This window comes from Lemur catta, chromosome 3 (genome assembly GCF_020740605.2).
Source record: "Lemur catta isolate mLemCat1 chromosome 3, mLemCat1.pri, whole genome shotgun sequence".
Taxonomy (NCBI): Eukaryota; Metazoa; Chordata; class Mammalia; order Primates; family Lemuridae; genus Lemur; species Lemur catta.
In genome coordinates, this window is record NC_059130.1 from 116047415 (window position 1) to 116072221 (window position 24807).

Consider the following 24807-nt stretch of genomic DNA (forward strand, 5'->3'; position numbering starts at 1 on the left):
GCAAATTTCAATCGCCAGACCAAAACTAGCCAAGAAAGACATCACCCAGCCAGGCTTAAGTGGCTCCAGAGTCCATCTGCCAGCGGAGGCTGGCTCCTTTCTGCCGTGGGCCACTCACCCTCACTAGATGGGGCAATTGCACTGTCATCCCACTCCAGGTTGGTGGAGGTGACGGAGTTGAAGGAGTTGAGGGACAGGCTGTCTGAGCCGTGGACCGAGCTGGGAAGGCGGTCTTCAAAGTCCAGCAGGTACTGAGGTTTGTAGTAGTCGGGCATGTAGGGGGCCAGGTCTAGGTAGGGGGCGTCCTGAGGAGAGAAGCGAAGAGGGAGGTTTGGTGGGAGGCTCAGGTGGGCCAGAAAACGGCAGAATCCAGGCTTGGGAGACGTGCACCTGCCTCTGCCGTTCCCTCCCATGCTAGTTTTTCCTCGGGAAATTAATGGGCTTAAAGTAGTGAATTCAGAGATAAGCTGCTAAGAAAAGCAACATGAATGGTGCCGGCTTTCAAAGCTGTGGACTTTGGGCTGACGGATGACACAGCTCTCAGAGCCCCCTACACGCTCTGATACTTCTTCGATTGCTTTTACTATTAGAATTGCTCATTTTCTCCAATTTCTACTACCGGTTGAACATCCCTTGTCTGGAATGCATGGAACCACAAGTGTTCCAGATTTCAGATTTTTTTAGATTTTGGAATATTTCCATTATACTTATCAGTTAAGCATCCCTAATCACAAATCTGAAATCCGAAATGCTTCAACAAGCCTCTTCTTTGGCATCATATCAGCACTCAAAATGTTTCGGATTTTGGAGCATTTCAGATTTTGGGTTTTCAGATTAGGGATGCTCAACCTGTACTAGCCAAGTTCCTTTTTCAGTCTGTGCTGTGAGGGCAGGAGCCAGGGAAGGTGATTCAGTTAGGACAGGGCAGCCACAGCCATCTTGACGCACCTGAGTCCGGGCTGTGTTTGGGAGCCTCTTTAGCTCTGGGCCGGCAACACATTTGAACAGTGCGTGAAGGGGAGGGAAGCTTGAGAAACTGAAGAGGGTGGCCCAGAGCACGGCAGGTGGGAGCATGGAGGTGACTACAGGTGCTGGAATCCCAGGAGGCAAAGGGCTGAATTTGCCTTGTCCTTCTCAACACTCATGTCCTAAACACGAAGGTGAGTCTTTCTGGGCTAAGATACTCCAGGCAATGTGGCTTTTCTCCAAGTTGCACGGAAATACAGGAGGAAGCGGCCTGAATCAGGGGTTCTTGCCATAAATAAGCTGAGAGAGAATCACTCCCCTTCCACTCAGTTCCGTGACCCTGCAACCTTTCCCGCACCTGAACACACAGGGCTGTGCTCGAGCTCAGGGCTGTGCTGAAAGAGGCCTGAAAAGTGAAACCACCGCTCAGCCTACCCCCACCCTGCCCACCTCTCTGCTTCCCACGAGCAGCGAGAGCTGTGGTGTCTCACCAGATCCAGGTCGAATCGAATGAACTCCAGCCCGGACACCAAGGTCAGAAACAGTGTCAGGTGATCGTGACTGCAGACCAGGGCGTTCCTGCGAGACACAAGAAGCCACGATGGTGCGTCTGGGTCTGGTTACCAGCTTGGCCAACCTCACCAACACGCCAACTGTGTTGAAATTTGCCATGTGACATCCCATCCCCTGGATAGCACCCAGCTTGATAGAGCCCTCACCCACCACTCTCCTGCTGTTCTCCTACTGGGTTTGGAGCCACACTGCACTGTCCTGCCAGTGTCTTCAGAGACGGGCCTGTAGTGTGAGGCTCATCAGGCTCTCAGAGGCTACTAAATACTCTGTTCCTGCAGCAACCCCAGCACAGGGTGAGCCAAAGGCTGGGCACTCTGGTCAGGTCTGAGGCCAGGCAGAGGATCGGGCAGCTGCCGAGCACCCAACTGCACACAGGAGCCCAGCAGGACACCAGTGCATATGACAAGGGCCTTTGGAGTGGCTCCGAGGCTAGGAGAGACAGACCACTCCAACACTCACTTGACGTAGTACTTATGCAGCAGACCCAGGTTCTCCTGGAACAGCCGCAGGTAGCTCTCCAGGGAGTTCTCGTTGAGGGCCAGGTACAGCCAGGCCCGGCCTGCAAACGAAGGCAGGAGTAACTGGCAGGAAGGCCTGGCAGGGCGCTGGCTTTTACTTGCCAAACAAGGGCAGAAAGGAAAGAAAGAGCAAGTGAGGGGAGTGGGCACCCCAACAGCCTTCTCACTTGGCGGGGGCACCATAACGCCTGAGCTCTTTGTTTTCCCAGTCGGACCCCAGCCCATAGCTGGCCAGGACACTCTGCTAAGGGGACAGATTGCGTACTTCAGATGGCTCTGCACTGATCCTGTAGCCAACACTGATCCTAGCTCAGGGGGGAAACCAGACTCCACATCATGTGCTCGGGCTGGGATCCGACAGGAGTCCAGTTCTTATTGGCAGCTCACTCTCCTTCACCCCATCACTGCTGTGCCACTAACTGTCACATGCAGGGAGACAAGAGGCCTTGTGAAGGGTGCCGGCATTTTAACAGCCCCACTGCCCCTGGACGCCATAAGGTAATCAGCCTCCTAGGGCTGACCCTGAGGCCAAGCCTGAGTCTCAAGCTACCCACGGAAAGGGTGGAACGGGTCCTTGCCCAGTGTCTCCTTGTCATTACTCACTGCGCCCGAGGTTGGTGGCCACATGCTGCAGAACCTCGATCTGCTTGATGGCCTCTCTCCGGGTGAAATGCACCACGAGCACCCAGTAGCCAGAGGAGAGGTCTTGCAGGCTGAGAAAAGAGGACAGGAGCTGCTAGGAGCTGCACAGGGCTGCCCTGGGAAGCTGCAGTCAGCTGGCCCGGCAGCCTTCACGTGACTGCTCAAGGCAGGAAATGATGGAGTCCCAGAGGGTCCCACAGGCAACCAGGACGCCTTCACACTATCACTTCATCTGTGGCCAGCCCTGCCCCCAGCACTTTTGTCTGTACAGAGACAATTTACTGGGATAACTGCAGACAGACTGCAGCCCACTTGAGTGGGACAAATCTCTTCCTGCCAGGGGCAAAAAGGAAGGCAGAAAAGCTAGGGCTTTCTCTCTGCAGGCTACCCATGGCCCCAGCTATGTCCCATGCGCTCCCGTCTTCAGAAACTTCCTCCATCTCACCCGTACAGCAGGGCGTGGTCCAGGTGCTCACACAGACGCTGCAGGACCTTGTCGTGATTCCGGATGGCAGGGGTCTCGTCCTCACACGCAGCAAAGTAGCTCTGCAACTGAAAGGAAAAAACCGCCCCCAAATCAGAAATGGATAAAGAGGAGGGCTACAGAAGTTCTGGAATCAAGAAGGTAGCTGAGAAAACCATAGAGGAATGATGCACTCGTGATGACTGACAGAGACGTCTACCTCAAACTGCCCTGTCCCAGCTGCTGGTCCTGTACTGGAGGTTCCAGAGGACAAAGGCTGCATCCTGACAACCTAGTCCACAAGAGGCCCTCAGTAAGCACTTTGCATGCTGACAACTTGATGCACAGGTCTCAGGTGGTGTCAGGCTTCGGGCCAGGGCCACCACGCTGCACAGCTCCAGGTGCTCTACATATAGTGCTGTCCATATAAATGCCACACACATCCTGGGGTTGTGCAACACCCCACTTGGAGCTGCCCTCTGCACACACTAAGAGCTGAGGGACTGGGGCACCTGGTCCGATGGCCTTCTTGCCAGAGGCTGACACAGGGCACTGGATTTGCCTGAGGAAACTGACAAGGCTGGATATGGATCTGGGTGCATGCCAGGCTCATGTTCAGCCCTACACCAAGAAGGACACTGTTCCCAGGCTGGACTGATAAAAAGAGATTTGGACAGTAGGGGAGGTGAACTGCAGCACCGTGCAAACCCCACCAGGCTAATGAGGGCAAGGGCAGCGCTGCTGGCCCAGTTAAGGCTAAGAAAGTTCAAATACTTGGATGGAGTTCTCTGCAACCCCAGTTACGGAGGGAGGGCCCCCTTTCAAGTAAAAGCCTAGAAGAAAAGTCTCTCCAAGTTCACATTAGCTATATCCTTGCCAGTTGTTGCCCTTGCAATGGCCAGAAGGGAGAAGAACACACGAAAAGAGCACAGATCCTGAATGCTCGTCCTAGGGTTAAGCTCTTGGGACAAATGTGTTCTCAAGTGCTTTCTGGAAGCAGTGGTAGAGACGGCCGCAGCAGGCAAGATACATCAACCACACCAATAAGCATGTGCTCTTGGAGAGAGGCCAACGATTCAGTCCTCACAACAAAAATAGCCTCTCTTCTCTGTGGCCCGGAGAAAGTCCAGCAGTCCTGCTAGCTGGGAACAGACTTCAGGCCTGCATGGTCTTCGCCTCCCCACTCCCAGAGGCAGGCAAATCAGGGCACCAGAAGCAAAGGTTTCTAGAGCTGAAAGAAAGAGCAAGGCGCCTACAAAACTGCACAACTCCCTCTCAGCAATGGCCGGAAGCATTCTTGCACACTTTAGTCTGCAGTATTGCAACACTGGTGGCAAGCTTTTTTTTTTTTTTAATTTCAAAATCCAGGTAAATCTGAGCTCAGAGAGTCTTAGGCAGATGTTAGAGCTGGAAAGATCCTTAGAGATCTAGTGCAATTTCCTCATTAAAAAAACAAAACAGAGGCTTATTCATTTTCTTGATTATAAAAGTAGCCATACCCACCATAACACTCAAGGAACATGGAAAAGTATGTATGTATGTATGTATGTATTTTTAAGCGGAGAAGGTGGCTAAGGCCAGAAGAGGTTAAGTCCCTCAATATGACTTTTAGCTAGGTGAAGGACACATGGCTGGAACTCAGACTCCTTTCTCAGGCCAAGATAACTTTAAAGAAAAATTATTCTGAAAATAACATGTGCTCATTGTAAAAATGCAAGCGACATGGAGATGTATATAAAGACCTCCCACTCCCCTGTTCCCCACTGTCAACAGCTTGGTGTATGTGTATCCTCCCAACTCTTTTCATGTATACATAGACCTAAAAAAAAAAAAAAACAAAGGGGAAAATAGGCTCCTGCTATACTTGCTGTTCTGAAACTTGCTTTGCCTTCAAGATACATCCAATGTATATCTCCATGTCATTACATACAGACACTATATTCTTTTTTTTTTTTTTTTTTTGAGACAGAGTCTCATTCTGTTGCCCGGGCTAGAGTGCCGTGGCATCAGCCTAGCTCACAGCAACCTCAGACTCCTGGGCTCAAGCGATCCTTCTGCCTCAGCCTCCTGAGTAGCTGGGACTACAGGCATGTATCTCCATGCCCGGCTAATTTTTCTCTATATATTTTTAGCTGTCCATATAATTGCTTTCTATTTTTAGTAGAGATGGGGTCTCGCTCTTGCTCAGGCTGGTCTCGAACTCCTGAGCTCAAACAATCCGCCTGCCTTGGCCTCCCAGAGTGCTGGGATTACAGGCGTGAGCCACCGCACCCGGCCAGACACTATATTCTTTTTCATGGCCACACTGTATTCTAAAATATGATGTACTATACTTTAACTACTGCTAAATATGGATTTCATCTCCAATTCCTGGATATCACATATAATATTGGAGTGAGCATCGTGCAGTCCTGTGTGGGCCTCTCTGTGTGGTGAGTGCTCACAAGTGGGGCTGCTGAGCTGGGGGACAAACACATCTGCAATCGGCCCGTCTAGAATGCTGGATGGATTTGCATCCCCCCCCCCATGCTGGCCAACACTGGATAGAATCAGTCTCATTTTTGCCAGTCCAATTGGTGAAAAATAGTACTTAATTGCTTTAAATTGTATTTCTCTGATTTAAAGTGCAGTTGAACATCCTTATTAGCCATTTGGTTTTTTTCCCCACGAACTGCCTATTCATAACCTTTGCCCAGTTTTTTCCTGACGGCTTGTGTTTTTCTCAGTGACTCGGTGCAGCTCTTTAAGAATTTAACCCAGTTTGTTATGTTATTCTCCCTGGGTGTCAAGTGACCTCTAAACGGTGCTTATGTTTTTTCCCTAGTGAGAAATTTTTAATTCTTATGCAGTCAAATCTGTCAATTTTTTCCTTTGCAGTTTCCCATTTCTCCCATTCTAATATTATAAAAGTCCCTTTATTCTTTTGCAGTTTTAGGACATTGCATTTTTGTTTTTTTATGTTTAAATCTTTACATATGGCATGAGGTAAGGATCCAGCTTTATTATTTTCTAGATCTATAACCCATTTTCCTCATATTTGCTAATATTTATTAATGGCCCAGCCTCTTTGCTACTTATCTGTGATTTCATATGCCCCTTTCTAGACTATTTTGCATTTTTGGTCTCCTGTCTGCTCGTGTGCCAGTCCTCCATTTTTAATTCTTTCACTTTATTCAGCATTTTGATATGGGCAGAACAAGTCCACCCCAGCCACCCCACTGTTCTTTTTCAAAACTGTCTTGACTATTCTAGCACATTCTTTTAATCAAATTTCATTACAATTCCCCTTTTTGATTTATAATAGAATTATACTGAATTCAGAGATTAATTGAGGAGAAATAATATCGCAATACTGAGTCTTCCTATCCAGGAACATGGAATTTTTTCCCCATTTATTTAGGTCTTCTTTTATATCCTTTGGTAAGTTTTACAGCTTCCTTTAGATATGTCTCACATATTTATTTCGAGGTGGGTTGCATACTTACACATGGTATGAGTTAGAGAGCAATCTGCAAACTCAAAACAATTTCTGCAAAAAGTATAGAACAAAGGGCGTATCACGTATACCGCGTATACCGCATATACCACGTGGAACGTGAAGGCTCTGGGGGTGGGAAACATGGGTCCACAGCCTGGCTCTGCTACTACAGAGTTGGGTACCTTTGCCAAATTATTTAACTCTCTAACGCTCATTTTTTCTCATCCCTCAAATAGTTATAAAAGGACTGTTTAGAACTGAGCTGTCCAATATAGTAGTCACTAGCCACACGTGGCTATTTGAATTTAAATTAATGAAAATAACACAAAATTAAAAATTCAGTTCTTCAGTTGCACTAGCCACATTTCAAATGCTCAACAGCCACGGATGGTTAGTGGCTACTGTAGGGGACAATACAGATGGAGAACATTTCCATCACTGTAGAAAGTTCTATTGGATAGTGCTGACTTAGAGGATCGACTGACAAAAAGCATGCAAAATGCTTAGCATAGATCCTGGTAGGCAGTGAGTGCTCAATAAACAGTAGCTGAGATTATTAATAATAAACCCATGTGACATAGCACTTGGCTAAACATAAGTCCAGGTGCAAAGAAGACAAGATGGTGTGCTCTGCTCTCGATAATGAATATTCCGTCTACCAGGTCATGAGTTCAAAGCCTACTCCTCAAGCACTCTTTTACAGCAAGCCGGTGAAGATTTGCCATTATCTAAGGGTTACGGTCCCCAACCCCTGGTCCACGGAGCTCTCCCCAACCCCCTGCCATCCGTGGAAAAATTGTCTTCCACGAAACCGGCCCCTGGTGCCAAAAAGGTTGGGGACTGCTATCTTAGGTGGCAAGTTGATCTTGAATCAATGCTACAACCCGGTATAGTTCTTGAAAGGAGCAGGAAGAAGGAAATACATCTGTGAATCAATGATACAAGAACTTGAGGAGCTATGTCAACAGCTTGAGCTCATACTTTGGGAGCTGGGCAGCAAAGCACCACACCCAGGCGAAGGAGCAGCAGAGGTGCTCCCTCTCAGCCATAGTGAGGCAGCTGGTAACCAGTTCCTGGTTCATAAGGACAGTGGCCTCTGAAAGAGTGGGATTGGGAGGCAAGCAAATAGTGGAGAAATGAGTGCCCCTGAACAATGGAGTGGACAGGATGAATATAACAAATATAACCTGGTTAAGCGTGGTGGCTCACAGCTATCATCCTAGCACTTTGGGAGGCTGAGGTGGGAGGACGGTTGGAGGCCAGGAATTTGCGACCAGCCCAAGCAACATAGTGAGACCCCCATCTCTAGAAAAAATAGAAAAATTAGCCAGGCGTGGTGGTGCACACCTGTAGTCCCAGCTATGAGGGAGGCTGGAGGCAGGAGGATTGCTTGAGCCCAGGAGTTTGAGGTTGCAGTGAGCTATGATGATGCCACTGCACTCCAGCCTGGGCAATGGAGTGAGACTCTGTCTAAAAATATATATTATGTGTGTGTGTGTGTGTATATATATATAAACAAACACACACACATACACACACACACCAGCCTGGAAGCACAACTGCCATCTTTTATGCCAAATTACTCTTCAGTTGCATTTAATACCTGCTGGTAGAGCTAATACCAGCCATAATTAGAGCCATCATTCATTGACTGCACATTCTGTACATTAGTAAGGCAGCAGAGCTGTTAAGAGTGTGGATTCTGGAGTCAGACAACTGGGTTTGAATGAGTTTAATGAGTGACTCTGCTACTCACTCATTGGGTGATCTTGGGCAAGTTACTTAACCTCTCTAAACTCAGTTTCCTCGACTGTAAATGGCTTTGTAACAGTACTCTCCATATAGGTTGTCATGAGGGTTCAGATAATGCTTATACCATACTTATCAAAGTACATGATACCTCATAAACACTTAATACATGTTAACAGCTATGATAATGATGATGATGACGACACATTTTTTAAAAAGTTCAATCATCACAGCAACCCCATAAAGTAGGTCACAGAACTAGTAAGTGGCAGAGTCAGATTTTAAACTCAAGTCTTTTCGTCAAACCAGCGTTCAAGATCCCTGAATTAATAATGTATATAAAACGTTAGACTCTGTTTAAATCCCCTCCTAATATGTTTTAGGGGAACCCAAGAGAGAAAAATGCAGTTCCCTCTCCTTTGAATCATGAGAACTAAAAAGCCCACAGTAGGTAGGAACTCAGTGTCATCTGCAGTTCGCTTCGCAGGAGACAGAGCAAGGAGAGAAGCCGGCATGGCTCCCCTAAGGAAGCTTGCAGGTTATTCTCTCTGTCCTTGTCCCACCTTGGCATCTCCCTAGTGAGGAAGTCTGTTGTTTGGTGAAAACAACCTACAGCTGCTCCAAGAGGCACTTTCCCCACTTCTGGGAAGAAATTCAGCCTGCTAATCAGACTGCCAAGCAGCTCTGTTTCCTTTCTGTTCATGCAGATTTGGAGAAAGGGCAGAACATTTCAGAGTTAGCAGGAGTCTGTCTGGAGCAAGGTGGCTGGTGGGCCCACCTCCTATTTTTGTAAATAAAGTTTTATTAGAACACAGCCACATCCATCTGTTTATGTATCATCTATGGCTCTTTCGTGCTATCATGCTATGACAGCAGAGTTGAGTAGTGAGACAGAGACTACAGGCTGCAGAGCCTGAAGTATTTACTACCCAGCTCTTTACAGAAAAAGTGTGCTGACCCTCAGTGTGGAGCCTTGAGCACAGGTGGCAAGGAATGCACACTTGTGGCCAGGCACACTGGCTCACACCTATAAGCCCAGCACTTTGGAAGGCCGAGGCAAGAGGATCACTTGAGGCCAGAATTCCAACCAGCCTCAGCAACATAGTGAGACCCCATCTTTACAAAAAAACTAGCTGGGCATGGTGGCTCACGCCCGTAGTCCCTTTCACTTGGAAGGCTGAGGCAGGAAGATTGCTTGAGCCCAGGAGTTTGAGGCTGCAGTTAGCTAAGATGATACCACTGCACTGCAGCCTGGGCAACACAGCAAGACTCTTTCTCTTAAAATATATGTATATTAAAAACAAGAAGGAATGCACACTTGTGACAGGCTGGGCTGGGGAGCTGCCTCTTGCTCAAAGTTCAGTTCAGCAGTGCCCAGAAGGGGAGGTTCCAGCCTTGAAGTGTCATATCTTTCAACAAATAGTTACTGAGCACCTACTATGTATATATCAGATATAGTGGCAGAGATAAATCTGTGTGCAGATATATAGTATGGCATCAGGGAGTAATAAGTGCTATAAAAGAACAAAGCAGGGTATGGAGGTCTGTTATAAATACGGGGCCAGAGAAGACCTCTCAGAGGAAGCGACTGTGTGGCGTCTGGGGGAAGGGTATTCCAGTTAGAGGAACAGCAGGGGCCACGGTGACCAGGCAGGAGCTCCGGGGGCCGGGGGAGGCAGCATGAGATGAGGTCAAGAAGGCAGCCAAGGGCCAGATCACGTACAGCCAGACAGGCCCTGGTGAGGACCCTGCATTGCCAGTTTGATGGGAAGTTACTGGAAGGTTGAGAACAGGGAAGTAACACAATCCAGTGTCGATGGTACAGGCTGCGACAGCCTCTGTGTGGTGTGTGCACAGAAGGCCTAGGTGGAGGCAGAGGGACTGGCTCGAAGGCGATCACCACTGTGGGATGGCGGGATGGTGGGAGCAGGGGCTGGCTGCAGTGGAGGACACGAGGGTCAGGTTCAGGACCTGAAGGCGATGCTCCCGGGATTCACTGATGGATCGGACGGATGTGGGGCCTGACAGACAGGGAGGAGCCAAAGGTGATTCCGAGGTTTTTGGCCTGAGCAGCTGAGGGGCAGCAGCATTTCTGGATCGGGCGGAGTTCTGCTCTGCGGGGCACAAGTTCAGAACACCTCTCTCGGTCGGGAGACAGTTGTAAAAATGGGTCTGCAGTTCAGGGAGAGGTCACGCCACCAGCCTTTAGGTGGCATTTAAAGCAGGGGGTGCAGGAAGGGGAGCGTCTGGAGTGCTGAGCTGCCTGGGCCGCAGCTCAGACCAGGCGTCCTCGCCCACATGGCACAACAGAACACTTGGGGAGTGTGAGAAAAATAACAATGCCCAGGCCCCTTCCCAGACCAACTGAATCAGAACCTCTGGGGCGGGGCCCAGGAATCAGCATTTCTTTCTAACGTCCACCAGGGCTGAGGATCACTGCCTGAGGTCGAGGAGGCCAGCCAGGCGAGCAGAAAACCTGGATAGTGTGTGCTCCAGACACAGAGAGACGAGTTTCCCAAGGGAAGGCAAGATGGCTCGAGACAGCCGAGGACCTAAAAGGAAGGTGCTGGGACAGTAAAGAAGCAACTTGGGTGCAGGGGCGGGGACAATGTTGCTCAGGGAGGGCGGGAGCTTATGTGGCTCCTGCTTTAAGCAAACAAGGTATTTTAAAAAATGACACTGACGAGGCAGTTGGAACTCAAAAACATAAAAGACGTTTGATGATATCAAGGAAAAATTATTAATTTTTTAAAGATATCATAGTGGTATTGGGTCATATGAGGAAAGACTCCTTACCTTTGAGCAATATGTACTGAAATATTTATGGATGTCTGGAAGTCTGCTTCAAAATAGAGGGACGGGGCTACAGTTGACACTGACATGAGATAAGAGCTGAACACAGGGCTTCGGTATGCCGATTTTTGCACAGAAAAGGCTGGGGGAGATGGAGAGCAAGAAGAGGAGAGGAGGGAGAGGAAGAGGGGAGGGAGGAAAGGAAGGAAGGAAGGAGGAGACAGCAAACCCAGAAAACCCCTTCAAGTTTTGCCAAAAGGGAGGCAGGAAAATGGGTGGAGTCAAGGAGCAAAGACAGGAAACTGGAAAGACAGGCCAGGCTCCAACACCCCAGAGAGGGGTGGCCACAGGTGGGAGCCCAGGCGCAGGTGGCTCGGTGTGCTCCATGGTGGGAGGATGAAAAAGTTCTCACCAGAAGAAAATTTAACAATAAGCAAGATCAGCAGAGAATGAAGAGAGGGATTAAGACTTAAAGTAATTTTTTTTTAAAGTCATGATTTCCCTAAAGTCCGTGAACTCCGAGGCCTGTTTCCAGGCACACTCTGCACCAGCTGAGCTGCTCTTCTGTCCCTGATCCTGATTTTTCTGGTGTGCTCAGGCACCAGGGCCGGGAAAAACTCCTTCTGCACATCCTAGACTCTCCCCAAGCCAGGAGCACGGTGCTCCCTGAGTGCTCTGGGAAGAAAGGCCATCTTAAGACTGCACCAAGCCCCATGGCTTCAGGGAAACGTGGGTGGCACACTCCAGCAAGCCAAGAAACGCCTGACTCAGAGCATTTTAATTAGGGTGAGTCCCACTCCTGTTCTGAGCTGCCACAGTCTCTCTCTTATCCACACACAACCACAAAACAATTTCTAGTACTAGGGTTGGTACTAAGAAATCCTCCTAGATTGGTCTCCAATAGATAACTCAAAGGTACCTGTGAAAGATTACAAATGGCCAAATGAAAACAAGGCAGTCCAGGTGACCTCCTTTCTTTCTCCCTGGTCAGTCAAGACCACAGAGAACTGCGCAGCCCAACAGATGGGAGATCTGGATCTCAACGCTGCTGCCCACTTACAGGCTGTACTGGAGAGGCTCAGGGGAGGGGCGCCACACTTCCATATTTACAGAGTGGGATAAAAACCCCTGCTCCAACATCAGATGAGGCTGGACAGACATGCCTGCTGTAACTGCCTGACCACTACCGCGCTGAACCGCTGCGCCTGCTCCGCCCCTGGTCACCCACAAGGGACGCAGGCAGACCCACAGATCAGGAGAAGCGGCTTGGCGCTGGCAGCTCTCTGCTGCTGTCCAGGGAGGAGGTCACCAGGTAACAGCAGCCTCCCTGCTGGCTCCACGGAGACCAGATATATTTAGACAGAACGTTTTGAACAGCCTCAGCAGTGCAGGTCTAGGAGATGGAAATCCAAAAGTAGTAAAGACCCCAAGAATGGGTGGACTGTCACCTTACCTCAAATCACCTCTTTTAAGAGTTAAATCAGGCTGGGCAAGGTGGCTCGTACCTGCAATCCTAGCACTCTGGGAGGCTGAAGTGGGAGGACCGCTTGAGCTCAGGAGTTCGAGACCAGCCTGAGCAAGAGTGAGACCTTGTCTCTACAAAAAATAGAAAAATTAGCTAGGTGTGGTGGTATGCCATAGTCCCAACTACTTGGGAGGCTGAGGCAGGAGAATCACTTGAGCCCAGGAGTTTGAGGTTGCAGTGAGCTATGATGACGCCGCTGTACTCTAGCTGGGGCAACAGAGCAAGACTCTGTCTCCAAAAAAACAAACAAAAATAACAAAAAAGTTAAATCAATGATGACCACAGCTAAATAAGAGCAACTCAACCTCACAGCCAGACTGGGCTGCAGGGACCCTCTAGGTCTGCTTAGTCCTTGAGGCTGCTCTCCCTTGAGGACGTTGCAGGGGTGCTGCAGGTGACGGACGAGTCTCAGGGACAGTGAGCAGGCACTGCCTGTCTGTTCGCACATGGCCACTGGTTGGGCAAACCATCCCTCTGGTTTTCATGGACATTCATCCTTCCCAAGGCAGATCCTCAGAGGAAAGGCAGAGCTCAAGCCATGCAATATCATTTAGTACCTTTGGAGTTGGGATGTCCCCAAACCTTGATGCTTGGACTTCTCAGAGAGAGGGACCCCAAGAGGGTGCATCAGTATCAGTGACAGCTGGAGAAGGGTCAGTGTGGTCAGAACTACCTAATGTCCCTTTGAGGAGGCCAGCAGGACAACCTGCCCACCTTGATTGCCAGCAACTTGCTCTAGCTAGACGCACAAACTCCCGAGGATTTAAAGGGAAAACCGGAGCTCACCATCCCTCCTCTCAAAAACACATGAGCAAGCACATAAGCAAACAAACAAGGCAGGCAGGCTGGAGTCTCTTAAGTCCTAGCAAAGCTTCTTAAGAACAATAATGCCTGTTTTATTGATCCAAGGAATGGAACATCACTGCCAACAGCATTTCTATAGAGAATCGCCACTGGGATCTAAGACAGGGCTGGATGCTGGCCAGGACAGAAGAACTTCAGAATTCAAAAGCAGAAGAGCCCTTAGAAATCATGTGGTCATGAAGCAGAAGTTTCTGGGGCTCCCATCTAGTACGGATGCCCCGTGCAGGAAGGTGTGTGACGGGAGTTAGAGACGGGGAGTGGGGAGCAGGGAGAGGTTATCAGTGAATTCAGTTATCTCTGAATTCAGTATAATTCTATTGTAAATCCAGAAGGCAATTGTGATGAAATTTGATTAAAAGAATGTGCTAGGACCGGGCACGGTGGCTCACGCCTGTAATCCTAGCACTCTGGGAGGCTGAGGCGGGCGGATTGTTTGAGCTCAGGAGTTCGAGACCAGCCTGAGCAAGAGCGAGACCCCATCCTCTACTAAAAATAGAAAGAAATTATATGGACAGCTAAAAATATATAGAAAAATTAGCTGGGCATAGTGGTGCATGCCTGTAGTCCCAGCTACTCGGGAGGCTGAGGCAGGAGGATCGCTTGAGCCCAGGAGTTTGAGGTTGCTGTGAGCTAGGCTGACGCCACGGCACTCACTCTAGCCCGGGCAACAGAGTGAGACTCTGTCTCAAAAAAAAAAAAAAAAAAAAAAAAAATCTCCCACCTGAGATCCCACCGCACCTGAGCCTGGAAAATATTTCATTCTCAAAGGCAATCGATTACAGTGGATTATAGAGCAAGAAAGCCCAGAAATCACCGCTGCATGAGAACCAGTCAGAGACCCTGTGATTCAGAAACGATCAGCCTAGTTTCTTGGCATGAAAAATGCTGTCCTTCAGTGATGTCTTTGCAGGGCAGCTAATGTCCTTGCCCAGGAAGGGCTTGTGCCCAGGCTGGGTGGCATCCTTGGACTGACTGGCACCCCCACATGTAGAGTTGTCATAAAGGGTGTGTCTACATGGGCCTGCATCATTCTTTAAGCAAGTCTGGTAAAATTAATGCTTCTTAACCATTCATTCACCACTAAAGACAGCAGCCCCTTTGCCAGAGAGGCAGTAGGCTCTCTGCTCTACTGACAGCTCTGTGAAAGACATAGGGGGAAAGTTGAAAAAAGCAGGTACTTGAATTACCTGTGGATTTCATTTTTCTGTGCTTGTTTTGGGGGTGTAGGAACGACAGCTGAAGGCGACTAGCCTACTTGGGCACAGATCTCTTGGGTAATTTGACAGAATATAGTTTCCAAAAGCAGTTAAATGTTTCCCCTTCCTGGAAGGAGAGTGTCTAAACCTCAAGGTACTATGATTCCTCTGCCTCAGAACTCAGCACAGGGCTTGGCTTCATATGGAGGGACCAAGGACTCCTTTCAAGGTGGGGAGAAAAATGATAAGCGGTTCTGCCAAGTGGTCCCTAGGCAAACACCAGAGACCTAGAAGCTAGCCAGAAAGAACTGCACGGCCCAAAAGAACATGCAGTGCACACGACTCTACTCCATCCCTCCACCACTGGGATGGAAGCAGGAGCTGGCAGAAACCCTGCGCTGTTTTCTGAGCACTCCATGCTCAGTGTTGTGTGCGGCACTGGCAGGAGGAGAAGGGAGTTTTTCAAAGCCTCATTTTAACCAGCCTTGCAAAGCGCTGGAGCCTTAGTTGGTTCTTTGTTCATCTTTTACTTCCCTTTTCCTCTGCTGTGCCTACAACATGACCTCATGGGTGCTCCCCCACCCAGACAGCCCATGTGTTGCCAAGGAAAATGTCTACCAAGTCACTGTCTAAATCACAATGTTAGGTTGGGGGTCACTGGGGGATCCTTGCCTCTACTCCAGTCCCCTGCAGTACAATACAAATATTTCACAGAGGCTGGGTATGTTGGCTGGCTCACACCTGTAATCTCAGCACTTTGGGAGACTGAGGTGGGAAGATCACGTGAGGCCAGGAGTTCAAGACCAGCTTGGGCAACATAGAGAGATCCCTGTCTCTACAAAAAATTTTAAAAATTAACCAGGCATGGTGGCACACACCTGTAGTCTAGCTACTTGGGAGGTTGAGGCAGAAGGATCGTTGAGCCCAGGAGTTTGAGATTACAGTGAGCTATGATCACACCACTCTATTCTGGTCTGGACAACAGAGCAAGACCCTGTCTCTAGGGGAGAAAAAAAAAAGAGGTGCTTTACAAACTGAAAATATAAATATGGAATTAGGAAGCATGGTGGGAAGTTCATGGATTACGAAACCATAATGGTTATTAAAGGACATTAGGGAGACGTGGGGTGTACACCTATGCTACTGCAATTTGTTTGATGTCTGTTTCTTCTTCTAGAAAGTCAGCCCCACGGGGGCAGAGGCTTGGTAGGATCTGCAGTGACTAGAAGAATGCTCAGCACATACCAGTCACTCAACAAATATTTGTTAAATGAATGGATGGTTTTACGGAGGACCGGCCCACAGACTGACGTGTTACCTGTTAGCATTTCGAGACTAACCCCCTCCATGGAGACGGACAAGGCTCAGAGAAATGAAAGAGCAAGAGCCAGAAAGTGGTTCCAATCCCAGCTCTGCCCCTTGCCAGCTTTATAACTCTGGGCAAGTTACTCCTCTAAACTCCATTTTCCTCGTGTATTAAACAGGCCTCAGGAGCCATCCTGCAAGTTTGAACGTGCCGAGCGTGGGGCCTGGCACACGTCAGGATTCCTGTGGCATCGGTACTCCCCTTCCTCTCACCGTGTTCCGACGCTCACCCCTTGGCAGTCCGTGAACACCACACACAAACAACGTGGGGCAAAAGTGTCAGCAGTGAAGGTTGATTATTACTCCTGGGAATTAAGTTTGGAGATTTTTGTAGATTGCAAATGTGCATCAGTTCCTTCCTTGTTTTCACATATTATTGGGTTTCTTAGAATCTGTTGGTTCCAACTGCTAAATACAGTTAATCAGGGAGGAGGGGAGATTACAGGAAACTAATAACCTTCTTTCTTATGTATTTCTATGTTTGTAAACACTTACAAGCAAGGGAGAAAATGGTAAATCATAAATGCATAAAAAGGGAGAATATCTGTGCAGCAAGGCAAGCTGCTTTACTGCCGAGGTCAGGAGACACTCTCAGGACCCGGGATGGTTAAAATAACCAGTAGATCAATGACCTGATCTTTCAGCTCCAGTCAAAAGGCCCTTCCCAGACGTCATCCTTATTCTCCTGACTCAATGGAAGTTCTAGGAAATGTGCACCTTGAGCGAGTAGCGATCAGGAAGGCAGGGCTGGAAAGGTGAGTTAACCTGAACCAACCAGCCCTGCTGCCTGGTTTAGACTCTCAAGGAGGAGAGCTGTGGGCCCAGACTTGCTCACTCCACGGTGCACGGCAGGGTTCCAGATCCCAAGCTGAGAAACCTGCTTCTTCTGCAGAGATGGCCATGGCCGCCTGGGAGAGCTTTTAACACCGTAAGTGAGAAAAGCCTCAACGGCTTTCCTCGGACAGAAGGGCACTGCGAGCTTCGGCAGCAGCACACTCTCGCCATGGTGGTGAATCCTGATGCCAGAGATCAGCACTGCAGACTCGAGAGGTAAGAATGACCCACCCAGGAGCCCCATGGTCCCTACAAATGCCAATCTCCTCCCCCCAGCATTCACACTCTGAACACCAGCTCCTTTCTTTCCACATTAAAACATGTCTTTTGTTTGTTTGTTTGTTTGTTTTGAGGCAGGGTCTCACTCTGTCACCCCAGGCTGGAGTACAGTGGTGTCATCGTAGCTCATTGCAACATCAAACTCCTGGGCTCAAGCAACCCTCCTGCCTCAGCCTCCCGAGTAGCTGGGACAACAGGTGCACACGACCACGTCTGGCTAGTTTTTCTATTTTTTGTAGAGACGAGGTCTTGCTCTTGCTCAGGCTGGTCTCAAACTCCTGACCTCAAGCGATCCTCCCACCCTAGCCTCCCAAAGTGCTAGGATTACAGGAGTGAGCCACAGCATCTGGCCAAATTCCTTGACCTAAAACATGTCTTGACCAGTCCGCCTGTTACTCAACGTTGGTTTCTAGACCTAACATTTTTGTCAGCTGGCAGCAGATTTTCAATTTTGCTGAGCATTTCTTTTCACATTCATCAAGGCTCCAGCCAAGTGAGTTTTGAGGGAGACCCACAGGAATCACCAGGGCTCCACCTGAAACTCCAGAGTGTTAACTGTGACTACAGAGTGACCACAGAGAGCCAGCTGTGGTCCACCCCATTTGAACAGCACTCCTGTTTCTGTCTTACCCCAGGTGAGTTTCTGCCTGGCCTCAAATCATCAAATGGGGGCCTTTCAATCTGGACAGGCCTGAGCTAGAGCCACGCCATGGAGAGAGAGGGCCCAGGGTGTTCTGTGATGGGATGGAAAGGACCACAGTGTCACAAGCCTCCACACAGAAACCTGACATCAGAGGAGCATTTCTCCAAAGGAGAACCATATCTTACAAGTGAATGGGCAGGGCTCAGAAAAAGCAGTTATTGCTTCTCCGCTAGTATCTACTCCTGGGCCTGGGTGGGGTTACTCATGGGTCAGAATCCTGCCGTACACATCACGTGTTCCCAGTTGGGGACCTTCAGGTCCTCGCCAGCTCTCACCACACAGCCCCTATTCTGGGAGAGAGGAAAGCAGCAGAGAAATAGCTACAGAGAATGCTAGCAGGTGGGAAGAAGGCACAGTGACCCTCAGCTTTGCAGTTTATAAAATGTGTGCAGATATTATTTTATTTAGGTCTCTGCCCTGGTGACTCAGGTCCTTAGGGATTTCAAGAACATTTAAAACTCTTAAGAGTTTTTCTGTAAAGTCAGAGAGAACAAAACTATTGATCCACACCAAATAATCAATATAATTCTCACATCTATCTGCCTACCAGTCCCTCTCCAGGAATGAGCTGCCCCAGCTAATTTTTAATGTGCTGGCTGGCAGATCTAACCTATCTGAAGGGGTAGAAAAATGGGGAAAAGTCCACCACCCAAGGCGGCCTATTTTGCTGCACAATAGGCCGGGCTGAACAACAGCTGCAGCTCATTCACTAGCGCCAGCAGATCCCGATAGGGCTGGGAGATTCCTGCTCGAGACAGGGTGTGCCTGGCCGGAAATAGAACCTCACTGAGAGCCTACCCTGGCGGGGCGGTAAGTGTCTGCCCAAACTGAAGTGGGTGGGAGACCTAGGCAGGGAAGGTTGTCACTACCCAGGAATATCCACTGAGTGACAGTTACTTTATTAGAATTCATTTATCCCATTTAAGGGGAGGGAGAAGAGGGGATTATTCTCATTTTACATACCTCTGAGCTATTTGTGTTTTTAAAACAGCTACTTATTGTCTTAGTATAACTTTTCATCATCTTATCCTAGTCAATGTTCCCTGCTGGATGCAATGTTACCGCCTTAGGGAAGTCTTTCCTGACTACCTCCTCCAAAGCAAACTTTCCTGCCAATTCTTTATTAATTATGAGGAAGCTCTGCCTAATAATGCCTTCGTAACACTTGCCACAGTCTGAAATCATCTCTGTATTTGTCTGTCTACTAATTTGTCACCCTTCTTCTCCTACCAAAATTTCAGCTGCATGATGAGGGCAGAGACCTTCGTAGGGCCTAGAACAGGGAGGACCTAGGGAAGGTGCTCACTAAACATTTTTGAATAACTGAATACATGTACACGTGATGGGATTTACAGGCGTCCATATTTCCTCCGCAAGCCTGATACAACGCGCAAAAACACAGCTACAACAGAGACTGGGTTAACTATAGGACTGGTCACCCCAGTTTCTCTGAGGGTGATCCCTAGCTTACCCTAGTGAGGACATTTTCGTATGCACACATGTGTACATATATAAACTACCACCCATGGGCCGAGATCCAGCCTGCGACCTACTTTTGTAAATAAAGGTTTATTGGAACCTAGCCACACCCATACATGCTTGGTTGCTATTAAGCAGAACTGAGTAGTTTCAACAAAGATCCTATGGCCTGAAAATATTTACCATCTGGTCTTTTAAGAAATAATCTACCGACCCCTGAGCTTGAAGAAACAGAGCAGAGTGGAGTATAAGACTTTCATTGAAAACTGCAAGAGTAAACTACAGAGTCCACACCGCAAGTAGTAACGCTGGCTTTATTTTATTTAGGCCTTACTGTGTGCTAGGTATTGTGCTAAGTGCTGTAAGCACGTTATTTCACCTAACTGAATTCTCATGATAACACTATGGGTAGGTTCTGGCTCCTGACACTAACAGAGGTCCAGTCTTTGCCAGGATGCACGTGGTCAGTGACAAACTCGGAATACAAACCTATGCCCAGGTCTGTGTACCTGTGAAACCTGCATTTGTATCCACTGGTACATGGCTTCCACAGAAAGCACCTGCCAGCCACATCCTGCAGAACCCTCAGCACTCTTGAGACTGGTCCATTTCTTCACTGTCCTCAAAGACCACCTGGAGGGCCCCACTTCCTTGGGGATGCTTAGGAGGCTGTTCCTTCTATCTTGAATGCCTGCTGCTTCTTTCTCTGAATTCTACGAATCCGTCAAGACTCAGTTAAGCCCTCCTCTGAGAGCATCTCTTTGCCCTAGTTATTATTTTTTTAAAATTCTCTCCAGCTCAACCAATACACAAACTCTTAGAGGTCAGAAGCTGCTTCTTCCAGCATAGAGCCTTTGTTCATACTGTGTGAATATGCAACAGACACTCACTGCTCCTTGAAAACAAAACAAAACTCTCCTGAAAACCACTGCCTTCCCACCCCTGGAGAAGATGCTATTTAGGAGAACCATGTGCCAATCACAAATGCCAGCACTGTCTTTGAGGTGGACATTTCTCTTTAACTGTTAACAAATCGGCAACCACAGGCTTTATTAGCAGCACCTGGGTGTTTCTGCTACTGGCCCCCTTTCAAGTACATATGGAACTTGCTTTTTATTGTTATCATTTTCATTTAATTTGTGTTAATTATTAAACTCTCCAGTTCTCTCTAACCCCTAAGAATCTTGTGTCCCTATCAGAACACAGGTTTCCTTGGATTCAGGTGGGATAACAGCTATTTCACCTTTCTGGTGTTATAACGGATGTGCACTATCACAAAATCTAGGTGTGGAAATAGCTGAACTCAACAATATTGCTTGGGGATAGTGGTTACCTTGAGAGTGTAGTTTCTGGGAGGGGGAACAAGGTTGGGGGGGCTTCTGTGATAATAGTCATGTTCTGTTTCTGGGTCTGGGTGCTGGATGTGTGAGTGCGTTCACTTTGTAAGAACACATTAGACTATACACTCAGGACCTGTGCACTTTTCTGTATGCGTATTATATATTTTTTTCTTTTTTTTTCAGACAGAGTCTTGCTCTGTCTTCCCGGCTAGAGTGCAGTGGCATCATCATAGGTCACTGCAACCTCTACCTCCTGGGCTCAAGTGATCCTCCTGCCTCAGCCTCCTGAGTAGCTGGAACTACAGGCCTGCGCCACCACACCAGGCTAATTTTTCTATTTTTAGTAGAGACCAGGTGTCATTTAGCTCAGGCTGGTCTGAAACTCCTGCGCTCAAGCAATCCTCCCGCCTCCACCTCCCACAGTGTTAGGATTACAGGCGTGAGCCACCACACCTGGCCAGCATGTTATATTTTAATAAAAAGTTCTAAAATACTCTTTGCAAATATATAATATACAATGGATCTTTCTTTGCAGAAATACACATCTCATTTTCTTTATTCAATATCCTTATAAAAGGACAGGTAAAACCATTTTACTGGTGGTAGGATGGAAGAAAAAAGGCAAAGGAACTCTCAAGGTGCTGTACAACAAATTTAGTGAGACTGGCCTTTAAGGACAAATCAAATCCCAGAACTGCTAGTCTTCAATGTCTAACGCAGTAGCAAAGCTAACGGATTCCTATTAGAAGCAGATACTGAATCAGAAAACCAAACGCACTTCACGATGCGAGAATCATATTGTAGTTGTCTGAAACAAGCATACAAAGGAAGTGGCTAACAAGAACAAATGGTGTTATATAACAACCTTTAGGTGGTGAGGCACTTGAGCCATCTTCAAGCCTTGTAAAAGTGAGGAATTGGCTCTTTAACATAAACAAAGCTACCAGTTAAGACTGGGTCAAGAACCATGCTAGGGGTATGTGCGGTGTCTCATGCCTATAATCCTAGCACTCTGGGAGGCCAAGGCTGGAGGATTGCTTGAGCTCAGGAGTTCGAGACCAGCCTGAGCAAGAGCGAGACCCCATCTCTTCTTAAAAAAAAAAAGAAAGAAAGAAAAATTAGCCAGGCATTGTGGCACATGCCTGTAGTCCCAGCTACTTGGGAGGCTGAGGCAGGAAGAGCCTAGTTGTTTGGGGTTGCAGTGAGCCACGATGACACCACTGCACTCTACCTGGGGTGACAGAGTGAGATTGTCTCAAAAAAAAAAAAAAAAAAAAAAAGAACCATGCTAAACATTCGATATCCTTTCATTAAATCTTATCACAACTCTAATTTTATCCCTGCTTACAGATGAGGCAACTGAGGCATGGAGGGGTTAAGAAACCTGCCCAAGGCTCCAGGGTTATGAATTGGCAGGGTGGGGATTCAGCCCACACAGCCGGACCCCAGAAACCATGTTCTTAACGATGATGCTAGTCATGCCTTTGGTGTGATACACCCAGGGATGGGTTTGCAGTTTCTACCACGTGACTTATATATTCTGGGGTGCATTACAGCTCAATAAAATGTGTTTGTCCAAACACCTTGACAAACACACCCAACTCTTTCATAAATGGCAGTCTGTTTTACAGAGTGGATCTCCGCCTTCCAAAGATCCATGCTTACACAAGTGACAGGGTGCCCATGTCTACCACCTCTGTATCAAGGCCCTTCCCCATTTATTGGTTTGAAATCCAAAGACAAAATCTTCTATCTGAAGCCATAATCAGCCCAAATTAGATTAGAAAGGTCACTGTGTTCCTTTCTCTTCGAAAGATGTATTGCTTTTTAACAAAGTATTTGCTCATCCTGCACTCCTTGAGTAAGCAAAACTATACCTCATTGCATTAGCAAAGCTCAGGAAAACCAAACAAAACTCTTGTTGGATCTCTGCAATATTACTTGAAGTTGTGCTTTTAGAGGAACATTTTAGTAAGAGCAATTTAGGATCCACTTTTTTCTTTAAGCCACATTTATCTTTATGAAAGGTCAAATTGCTTGCCTGTGTTACTTTTGAGGAATTTAAGTGGGAAAAACACAGTTATTTAAGTATAGGATTGATGTAATTAATTCTCTTCATTTTGGTTCCTTGAAGTAGTAAAAATAACCTAGTGAGTCTTTCCCCCACACAAGTCATTTTTTTTTTTTTTTCAGTTTCTGAGATTATCAATTGAGCCAGGAATTCAAGTTAGGAAAAATAATCTTTTCTGGTTTGGCCATGTAAGTTTTCGGTCAATATGAATTCTACCTTCTGGCACAGGACCCTTTTTCAGATAAGCTGAGTTCATCACAAATGGATGTCCTTGACAGGTACTGCACTCATTTCTACCTGGAATCGGGACAATGATCTCTACTGCCGCAAGCCCCAGGGTGTCTGTGGTGTCACCCAGTTCCACGGATCACCACCCAAAACGCAATTCCCAGGTACTTCGGGTTCTCAACCAAAAAGCTCTGCAATGAGTCTCTTGCCATCCTTGGGCAAGATTATTCAGGCGACTTCCCAGGACCACGGGCGACACACAGGCCTGGGGAACCTGGAAGTTGCCATCTCTGGCCTTCACCGGGACCGCCAGACAGGCGAGCGGGGAGCTGGGAGGATGCGGCGGGCGGCGCAGGGACGCTGCCAGTGGGCTCTTCCCACCCTCTCCTGGAAGGCAGGGCCCGGGCCGGGCTTGGGGAAGCTCTGAGGGTGCTGACCTCAACTTTGTTTTTTAAAAATAGCTCGGAGGTCGCGCAGCTCACGTGAGCGGCCCCGCTTCCCCTCCGGGGGCCCGGGGCTCCCGGCCGCCGCTCGGCCCCGTGTCGCGGAGGGGCAGGGCGGCGGGCCCAGGTCCCGGTGGCACGAGGGACCCCCGGCCCGGGCGGGAGCCGCGGGAGGGCTGAGGGGGCGCCGGGCGGGGAAGGGCCCCGGCCGGGAGCGGAGGCCGCGCTCACCTTCTTCACCGACAGCGAGATGTTCTCCAGGATCCGGTCCTTCACCTCCCGCGGCTCCATGGCGCTGTCGCCGCCGCCGCCGCCGCCGCCGCCGCAGCCCCGCCGCCGCTTCCCGCGCCGGGGGCCCGGGGCCGCCGCCAACCGCTGCCGCCGGCCGTGCGGGGGCTCCGTCGTGCCGGCCGCGGGGCCCGGCGCCCGCCGCCCGGCCCTCGCCTCGCCCGGGCCCTCGCTCCGCCGCGGCCCGGCGGCTCCGGAGCGCGGCCGGCCGGGAAGGAGGCCACGGGCTGTGCGCGGCGGTGGCGGCGGCGGCGGCGGCAGGAACTGATGTCAGGCGGGGCGGCGCCAGGGCCCGCCCGCGCCGGGGACTCCCGGGACCGGAGACCCGCACACACCCCCGGGCCGCGGCCCTCCTCAGAGACCCGGGAGCTCCCCGCCACCACCGCCCGGGGACCCCGCGCCCCTGCCCCACGGCCCTCGTCAGCCCACCAACACCTCTCCCCGCCCTTCGGTCGGACCGGAGACACCACAAACTCCAGGGACTCTGCCAGCCGGAGACTCTCCCGGCCCAGAGGCCCCTATCCCCCTCCGCCGGCCCTGGTCAGCACACAGACCCCTCCTCCCCTGCCGGGGACCCCCCCGGCCCTCCTCAGAGACGCCCCTCTGCCCAGGGACCCCAGAGCCCCACAGACCCCACCTGTCTCCCTCCCTTCCTTAGCCCAGGCCCCCTGGCTTTGGCAGCCTAGAGGCCCCAGCACCCTCACTTGCCTGCTGACCCCGGACCCTCCCCAGCCTCTCAACCCCCCACTCAACCTCTCAACCCCCTGAACCAAACTTCAGGTCACTTCAGGTCGCTGGTGCCCTCCCCACCCCCAAAACACACCCTCTTCACTTCCCCTTCATACCTAAAGCCCTTCCTACTCCTTATCCTCCCCCCACTTCTTCAGCCCCACCTGTCCCCATGAACCCCCTCCCCAAATTCGCACCCCCCTCCCCAAATCAAATGTGCCATCTCTTAAAAAGCCCCCTACACTTAGAGTTCTCAGTCTCCTACCTGGCTCACTTCCCTC

The 24807-nt window shown here is 49.3% G+C and overlaps 1 protein-coding gene across 4 annotated transcripts in view; it reads right to left on the reverse strand.

Moving 5' to 3' along the window:
• The window catches only part of PLEKHM2 (pleckstrin homology and RUN domain containing M2), a 37544-nt gene extending 13514 nt beyond the window's left edge, over positions 1 to 24030 (reverse strand). For 3 of the 4 annotated variants that reach the window (XR_006734257.1, XM_045548646.1, XM_045548644.1), the window contains exons 1-6: positions 23741 to 23837; positions 3145 to 3251; positions 2661 to 2770; positions 1999 to 2098; positions 1458 to 1545; positions 119 to 305 (exon numbers count right to left, since the gene is read on the reverse strand). Coding sequence is in view for 3 of the 4 variants with exons in the window: in XM_045548646.1 (XP_045404602.1) it covers positions 119 to 305; positions 1458 to 1545; positions 1999 to 2098; positions 2661 to 2770; positions 3145 to 3251; positions 23741 to 23800 (652 nt within the window). In the remaining variant the exon portion in view is untranslated. Of the gene's footprint in view, positions 1 to 118; positions 306 to 1457; positions 1546 to 1998; positions 2099 to 2660; positions 2771 to 3144; positions 3252 to 23740 lie in introns of all 4 variants that reach the window. The other variant, XM_045548645.1, reaches the window with a different exon arrangement.
• Between the last annotated feature and the right edge of the window lie 777 nt (positions 24031 to 24807).